The sequence below is a fragment of the Apis dorsata genome, unplaced genomic scaffold, assembly GCF_000469605.1.
Source record: "Apis dorsata unplaced genomic scaffold, Apis dorsata 1.3 scaffold_238, whole genome shotgun sequence".
In the NCBI taxonomy this organism is placed as follows: Eukaryota; Metazoa; Arthropoda; class Insecta; order Hymenoptera; family Apidae; genus Apis; species Apis dorsata.
This window is the reverse complement of record NW_006263518.1, coordinates 172,349-181,454: the sequence shown is the minus strand read 5'-3', so window position 1 is coordinate 181,454 and position 9,106 is coordinate 172,349. Positions and strand designations below refer to the sequence as shown.

The 9,106-nt window shown below is 29.2% G+C and overlaps 1 protein-coding gene across 4 annotated transcripts in view; it reads right to left on the bottom strand.

Annotated features, from left to right (window-relative positions):
* Positions 1–9,106, bottom strand: part of LOC102677979 (neurotrimin-like) — a 178,438-nt gene that overhangs the window by 4,363 nt on the left and 164,969 nt on the right. For all 4 annotated transcript variants that reach the window (XR_421799.2, XM_031510551.1, XM_006615827.2 and 1 more), the window contains 3 exons: positions 8,417–8,575; positions 3,246–3,374; positions 3,028–3,165 (listed from right to left, as the gene is read on the bottom strand). Coding sequence is in view for 3 of the 4 variants with exons in the window: in XM_031510551.1 (XP_031366411.1) it covers positions 3,028–3,165; positions 3,246–3,374; positions 8,417–8,575 (426 nt within the window). In the remaining variant the exon portion in view is untranslated. The remainder of the gene's footprint in view (positions 1–3,027; positions 3,166–3,245; positions 3,375–8,416; positions 8,576–9,106) is intronic.

The window sequence follows — 9,106 nt, the reverse complement described above, 5'->3', positions numbered from 1 at the left end:
AATCAAGATATTACTTTTATTTTTATGGTACGAAACCAAAAAAAAAAAAAAAAAAAATCAAAGAATCGAAGCATTAAATAAAATATTTAAATTTGATATAATATATTTATGTTTTACGATTATATGAAGATAATTTATCTTAGACGAAATGAATGTTTGAAAGAAAGAAAAAAAAAAAAGATTTTTCATTAAAATGATATTCCCGAAGGATATTTCGAAAGAAAAAGAGAAAGAAATTGAAGAAATTGATGAATACCGAGACTACGAGAGAAGGAATTTTGCGCGATTAACGATTCGTGATCTCGCGAGAATGAAGAGAGATTGAAATCCGTAAGTATAACTGGTCCATGGTAAAGCAGAATAGTATTTTCTCAGGTAAGGAGAAACTTGGTGACAGATAGAACGTATAGAGAAAAAGAAAAAGTGAGGGGCGGAAAAAGCGAGGGTGAAAAGGGTAGAATGCATTTATGTAGTGGCTCCATCGACCGTAGCAAACGGAAGAGAAAAACTTTGGTCGGCTTTGAGTTTGAAAAGCAGATGAAAAAGTTTAACGACGTTGAACTGCGTTGCCGAGCATTATCACGCTAGACATGGTTCAATGGATTTTCGGATATAAAATTGCTTCTATGCAAAAAGTTGGAGATACCGATATTTTCCTTCTATTCTGTTTTCCCCATTGAAAAAAAGTGAGAAAAATAACAAAATTATCGAAATTTTCGAGAAAAGAAAGTGAGAAACTATAGATAAATAGGAATAGTAAGGTATACGTGTATGAGTATACGTGTAAGATATACGTGTAAGGTATACATTGAGGTAAATTGAAATTGAACTGAAGGATTAAAAAGGAGACAATCGCGCATAAGATGGAAGAAAATCGAAAAATTTGAAGATACTTTCGCATGAGAGGTTCGTTAACTGAAACTTTCGCTCGGGAATGAATAATAAGACAGCGGACATCGTTTTCCCTCGGTAAACCGCACACGTTACGGGCGAAAAGAGCGTCGCAAAGAGCAGAAGTCATGACAATCACGAGTCATTAAAGTTTTACGCACGGTTGAGCGAAGCTAGGTCCGGAAAACGTCCGGTTTGAGATGGTCGTAAGTGGACTAGGGGTGCGAGTCGTCGTCGTGTTGCGAAAAGGATGGACCAGTTAGGATAGCGGAATGGCAGAGAGGGGTGAAAGGACAGTAATGGCATCGGTAAGTAGCTCCAGGCACGCTACTTTCATATATACAACTTGCTGCTACATCATCAACCGTGCTTTGATTTTGTTCGCACGATATTCCCTCCTATCCAATAACGATCTAAGATTGCATCGTTCCGCGGCAAAATGTTCAGTTACTGATAAATGATCGAATCGAAGGATCGAAAAAAATCTCTTTTTTGTTTTCCTCCATTTTTCTTCTTATCCTTCGTCTTTTTTCATTTCATCGTTTCTTCTTTTCTTCATTCTCCGATTATATAAATAAAAGTTTATATTTTAAAAAATTCGTATTAAGATAATAACATTTAAAAGTGAATTTTTTTCAAATTGTACGTTTTATATTTTTTTGTTCATTCAAAGATTGTTCATTCGTATTTCTAACTTATATAGATTTAATCTCTTACGTGTATTATTAGATTTATAGAAATGGGATTGAAATATTCCGTTATATGTACAACGTGTTGTATATATACTATATAGCTATATTTAAATTAAAATTAGCTTAATGAAATTAGCTACATCCAATTTTTTTGTTAATGATAAAATATATTTCATATTTAAATTTGATTTCTATCTGACAAAATAGTATGGAATAATTTAATTGATCAATAACTTTGCATACGAGGATCATAACGTTGGCTTTCTTACTGTATTTGCATCACCTAGTCTAGAACAGCTAGACGCATTAATGGATCCAAGAGGATGTATAATATTCCATGTGGTTACTACGCTACACGACCTTCGTGAATATCGTGTCTCGTTATACGAAATAATTACACGGTGAATATGCATTTGTGCTTATTCGTGTCAATAATACTATGATTCTTGTCGAACTTACTTTTACTCATACTCTCTGTCACTTTATTACAAATATGTATAACGCGATATAAATTTAAACATGAAAAAATTGATCTTTCTTTAACGATGAACGAGAAACAATAAAAACAAATATATAAAAATATGTAAAAATAATTTCGAAATATTATGAATCGATTAGATTTTAATATCGTTCTATATTTATCATCGATTCGATTCCTCGAAATAATAAATAATAATAATAACAACAACAACAACAACAAAATCGAAAACGAAGAATAAATTAACGAAAAACGATCGTGCATCATTTAAAAATTATTTTTTAAGTGAAAAAATTTGAAAAAACGTTACATAAAATAATAAGTAATGGATATTACGCATTGTCACGGAAATGAAAGAGAATAGAACGATAAAACGTTGTGTAAATAATTCTCGCGCGTGAAAAATTTAGTATCAAAGTCTCATTATTCGAAGTAATTATAGTTCTACGTATTTCTGTGTATCCGACTACGACCGTATTGTTAGACCGTTTCAGTAACGTACGGTATATATGTGCCATGTGCTGTGCGTACATTCGTTAATAAAACAGCATTAACTATGTTGATCAGTATGGTTCAATCGCTCTTCGGTGAATTATCGTGGAACACGTCCATTACAAACGAGCAAACGCGAAGGTATACGAATTTGTTTCTATGTTAAAGTATCTCGTAAAGTATAACGCTCAACTTTTATCACGTTATCGCATTATCTATGTAAATTACTTTCAACCAATATAAATATATTTACATATATCTGTATTCTTACATCGCAATTTCAGATGTAACTTTTTCCCTTTTCCAATAATAATTTAAATTAAATTTAAAATCAAGACGCTCGAAATTGAAAATCAAACCGATATGCTTGAAACTTATATATTATCGATAAAATTCGATAAAAATTGAATCGAAATAGAGAATAATGTAAAAAAAAAAATATCGAGAGAAATAGATATATTCAATTCGAAGTACCATTTTTTATAACTTCATTGTTTTCCTTCGTCCAATAATTGATGGATTGCGGAAACGCTTCCGAGTTACATTCCAAGGTTATTCTTTGTCCCTCTTGAGCCCCGATCAATCGATTTTGGATTGAAATCATTGGACTAACTGTAAATATAACAAATACATTAAATTAAACAACATTTAACGTAAAGATATAAAATCCTATCATAAAGAAAAATACTCACATTGTACCGTAAGCATTATTCTTTTACTGACGGTAGGTGGTATACTGTTCGAGGCTATGCATAAATAGGCACCCATCTGCAATCGACTTATCTTGGTGATATTGAAGATCGAACCCTCGACAATTTTCACTGGAACAAAGTCGAGAAATTTATTTTTTTCGAATGTTGTTGATTTTATCGTATAACGAAGTGATAAATTGATAATATTAAAAATATTAATATTTTTTATACACGGAGATTGAAACATTACAAGTAATTCTATTCGAGTGGTAAAGTGTTTGAATGTTAAGAATCATATTCGAGTACAAATATACGAGTGTAATAATAGGTACTCGATGTGCTTCAAAGTTGCAAAACCTTTGCGAAACAAACATACGTTCCAACTACTACGTTTCTCAATGTAACTTTCCAAACTTCTTTTCGCAACAATCGAGTTTAAATCGATAAAATAGCGAACAAGAAGTTTTTGTAACATCATCCATTGGATTGGTTTTAATCGTATCTCAACTTTTTAATTCCATTCTCTTGCATCATCTTATTCGACAATTGAAATTTGTTTCAACTCATATAATTGAGTTATGCATACCGTAATGAAATAGATATAATCCACCGTTCTTCTCGAGTAAACCAAAGCAAGGTTAGCAAGAAATTTGCGACAATCGTTACACCGTTCGTAGCATTTGATGCTTACTCGGATTAAACGGACTGACAAAAAGCCAGAAACGGATGCAGATGCACGAGTGAACACGAAGGAGTTAACTCGGTCAGTTAACATTAATTACGAACACGCTATTACCAATCTTTTTGCTATACGAAATCAACGCTGTTCTTTGTTTCATAAAGGATGACCGACCTGTTAAATGAATCGACGAACAAGTTATTTGTACTGTATACAGATTTTACTTGGATTTAGGTAAATTATATATGAAACATGGCCAAATATTTAACGCAAGAAATATTTGCTCTATCAATTGTTATCGATGATTATTGAAACAATTACGAATTAGTTGCCACGATATTTTCCAATTTTATGCTCGATATATATTCATTTATTTAAAAATACTTTCGCATTTTCAGATGTCCAACGTATTTACATTTTCAATTTTATAATTCATATACATATCTCTGTAAAGATAATTCTATTCATACACTTACACACGTGCGAATAATACAGGTATCAATGGCTTTCATTCGTGTATTATATATATGCATGTAAGTACGTATATGTTCGTCGTTAACGTCGTTGATTTTTATGATCTTAAATGATAATCAAATAAGATGAAATGAAGTAAAATATCATCGATAAGATCGATTCTTTTTTATTCATTTATATTCGTTTATTAGATTTTTATATCGTAATCGTTTAGAAATATTATTTGAAATTAGCATTTCTTCTTTCGTTGTTGACATTCGTACAGTCGAAATCATTTCTTTAGTCAGATTTCTTCAAGTTTTCTCGTAAGAATAAAGCTTCCTAAGAATAAAAGCTCAAAATTTATATTTCCGCGTTTCTCAAGTCTCATAGTTTCCGTCCTACTTTCTCTAATCCATTTCCAGTTTATTTTATCGCGTTTCGTTGTTTATCAAAATTGAAATAACAATGGCAATTTATAAATTAGAGAAGTTGTATATTTTTATATAATATGTAAATATATTATTTATATGCGTATATAATAGAAGAGATATCAAACGAACAGAGAAAAGTAGCGAGAGTGAGAAAATAAAATGACAAGTTGAAAAGTATACGAGAGATGGAAAATTGTAACGAGCGTATCACAGAGGCGAAATACCGGTTAGAAGGATTTCACCTTCTATTTCTGGATTCAGTAGTGTCAATGGCGAATACACTAGTAACCGCACATAGAACATGGTCAGCGGGTGAACGTAAATCTTTTGGTAGAAAACTAAAAGGCGGTCACAGCCGCTGCTCCCGCTCGAATTTTCGATTCTCGTTGAGCTTTGTCTACCTAAACGCTTAATCTCTGCACAGAACAATTTATGTTATTGAAATGCCTGTCGACTCCACCCTCTGTAATCACTTGCATATACGAGATAAATTGTAAACCACTGACCAAACCACTCGATACACTTCGCGTTTCCATTTTAATTAATTACTTTTCAACTATTGTTACTTTATGAGTTAATTACCAATAACTAGATCATGCTACTACACGTATCTATTTTCAAACCTTTTATTCTTCGAACGAAGTAAACGTATCGATCATCTAATAATTTATACTTTTTTAAAATAACGTTATCTAAGCAAACGTATTTAAAAATAAGTAATCTTGCGTATAATTAAATGAACGTACTTTGAATAGTTATTGTAAAAAATCAAGAATTATAAATAAATTTTTCGAATTACGAAGAGTCGCTACATTCGTATTTTCTGTGAAAAGTATCGACGAGTTTTTTTGTTTTTTTCATTTTTTTCTTTTTTTTTTTTTCATATTTGTACACAGTTTCCAACAAATAGGTTTCTGTCGGTTTGTCTACAATTTTATTCGCGCATACGAGAATACGAGTAAACCACGGTCTACAAGCGAAAAAAAACTATGATTCGTAATTCGAGAAATATATATAAATATATATATATAAAATGTATATAAATGTATAAAATGAAGAGAGGAGGTACCGAGTACATTCGAGAAAAGTGTGTGTGCAAATAAGCAATAGAATTGGATGATCAAAGCTACGATTTAATTCGATTTAGAGTTGTCCAATGAAATCGCGCTGATATCGTGTTTACACTTTTTAGATATTTTATTGTCATTTCGGTGCATTTCAAAGATACACGACATCTAACCATGGCTGAAAAGTAAGCTGAACTAATTTTTCCTAAAATGTATAAACGTTTTCTCGGTTATCGTCATACAAATCTATGCGATCTTTGATCTCCGCTTTGTTTAACGTCAAAAGTGTCTTCGTGTACTATATATAATATAAATAAATTAAATTAATCATAATTGTTAAAAAAAAAATGCTCTCGTGTAATCAATTTTATTCAAATTAATTTTTAATTAAAATGATTAAAGATATTTCTCTTTTTTAAATAAAAAAAAAATAATGTCTCTTTCTTTTAAATAATATAATATAATATAAATAATTAAAAGACAAAAAATAATATCTGTTATTTTATTAAGATTGTTTAAATTAATTAAATTATTAATTAAAAAATTTTACTTATTCCAACTATTCTCGACGAATCTATTCAAAAAATTTTAAAATATGGAAAGCATAATTGAAGCATTTTTGAAGTTAATAAAAATTCTTTTATATTTTAAATCGTTTTTTTTGTTTCATAATTGTTTTATATACATTTTCATTGTATACACTGATAGTTTTTAGAAACAGACAAAATATTATTGCGAATACTCGTCGCAACGATCCGAACTTCGATTCAATTTCAACTCTATCACGAGATAAATAAAAATAATATGCGATATATTGAAAAATATTATTTAAATAATAATAATAGTAATTAAGAAGTTATCGTTGATAAAACTTTTAAAAAAGAATTTTAACGATAAAATTTTTCTTCTTTTCGATAATATATTTTTTGATCCGCGTGATCGCAGAAAAATATATGTATATATAGGGGAAAAAATTGATAGAAATATTTTTGGTAGATACATATTTGTCTAGGCGAGTATTACAAAGGCTGGCATATACGGGAAGACGTTTAAAATACAAGAGACATTTTTCTTTCCATAAGACAGGGTAGGCAGTTTCCGGCGGAAGAACAGGATACAGGCAACAGTTTTCGATGCGGTGAAAAGACAAAAGAGTGATAAATCGTTACCACGTCTCGCGAATAAAGTGTTTGCAACGATTCGTGTGCGAATCAGAACATTCGTATTACTTGGTGTTATTGTGCGAAACGCGGACCATGTATTTCATCCTAACGTCATCGGTATGGCAATGGTGCAGGTGCAACATGGATAGGATCGTTGTATCACGCATCATACTCGCTAAATAAGTTTGAAAGCCACCAGCGATAAATTTTCATTCTACGTTCATCGTACGTCATATATTTCTTAACCTTCTATCGGCCGTTCATATAAATGCGTTTCGGAAACATTTCTTTAAACGCATATATTGTGTAAAAACAAGTTAATAAATAATTCATCGAAATTCGAATAATCGAATCGCAAGCAAAAAATATAATACAAAGAATATTTCTAATTGAGAAAAAAGAAAGAAAAAAAGAAAAATCGTTTTGTTATACATTTAACAAAATTACCTCGAATGTTAACAAATTTTTTTTACATTAACATTAGTTTGTATCTGTATAGTATATGTATGTTAGAAGAAGTTAAATTCTTTTATATTTTAATATTTTACGTTCGATCAATGCAAATTTAATAATATATATAATATATACTACAAAAAATATATCGATATTAAATAAAAATATACCAATATTAATATGAAAGCATATTGCGAACATAAAAAACAAAATAAAATGATATATGAATTAATACATATATATATATATCATTTTTTAATACACATATATATATATGCAAGAAATTTGTGAATATTTTGTAAATACATTAGATTTGATGCAATTTTCTCGTAAAAATTTCCCTTGTAAATTTCCTTGTAAAAATATATTGAGATTTAATCTCAGTATGAAAAGAATTACTTTTTCTATCTAAAATCCATCAATCTTCGAGAATAATATTCGTTTAACCATTGTCACATATTTTCGTAAAATATTTTAGTAATAATTTAACTATACTCGCATATCTGAATAAGAGAACAATATTGATAGATCATTAAATAAAAAAAAAACAAATAGAAGGTAAAAATTCTGAAAAATTTATTTGAAATACAAAATATGTTTAAACGTAATGTATTGGGGGAATTAATGGAAAAAATTATATTAGATAAGTATTATTATGTTATAATACGTCAAATGTACAGCTTTTAATCTTTTATTTATGTTAAAAGGTAATAAAATTATTATAAATATAAATGTTTTATTTAATCTATTTTATTCGTTGTATGGGAAATGATAGTACAATTTTTGTTCTTTTCTTTGTATTTTAATTTGAATTTTTTGTTATTTATATAATTCGATTAATTCGATCCAATCTTTTTTGTTTTATTTCACTTATTGTCTTTTCATTTTTTTACGATATATATAGATGTCGGTCAGTACTTACCTTCTTTTCCATTCTCGAGAAATATAGTTTCTCCATCTTCTCGCCTCCATGTAATATTTGGTGTTGGAGATCCTTTAGCAGCACAACGTAATGTCACATTGCTACCTTCTCTGACTATTATATCCGTGCTTGTCATATAATCTAAAATATCGGGCGGAACTGAAAATAGAAATTGAATAATCGTGTCACCATCATTTTCTACGATGTATCTCATTTTATTTATAAAATAATATTTTATCATATTTAAATTTTTTTTTCCTTATTAATTTGTTTTTTTATCAACTTGAATCTGTTTAATATATTAATTATTTATATAAATTTAAAAATTAAAATAGCAACGGAGCAGAACAAATTTTATATTTTTACATGGATCTGCGAAGAATGAATCTATATGTATATATACATATAAAATATACGTATACAAAGATAATAAACATTTTATTCCAGTGAATGAAAGTTTATACGCATAAAAGTATACGTATACATTATTTTTAAAAATCCGTCATGACCAAGAACGTATTTTTGTATCGTATCGTTCAACTACTTGGTTATTCATTTTATCTTTTTCCTCATCTCTTTACGTTTGTTCCATATACTTGTATCAAAGCAGTTTATTTAAAATATAAAAGATTAAAAATTTTGATCAAGTTTCCTTCCTAGTAATATAAGTCAAGTCCTCTTATAGTTTTC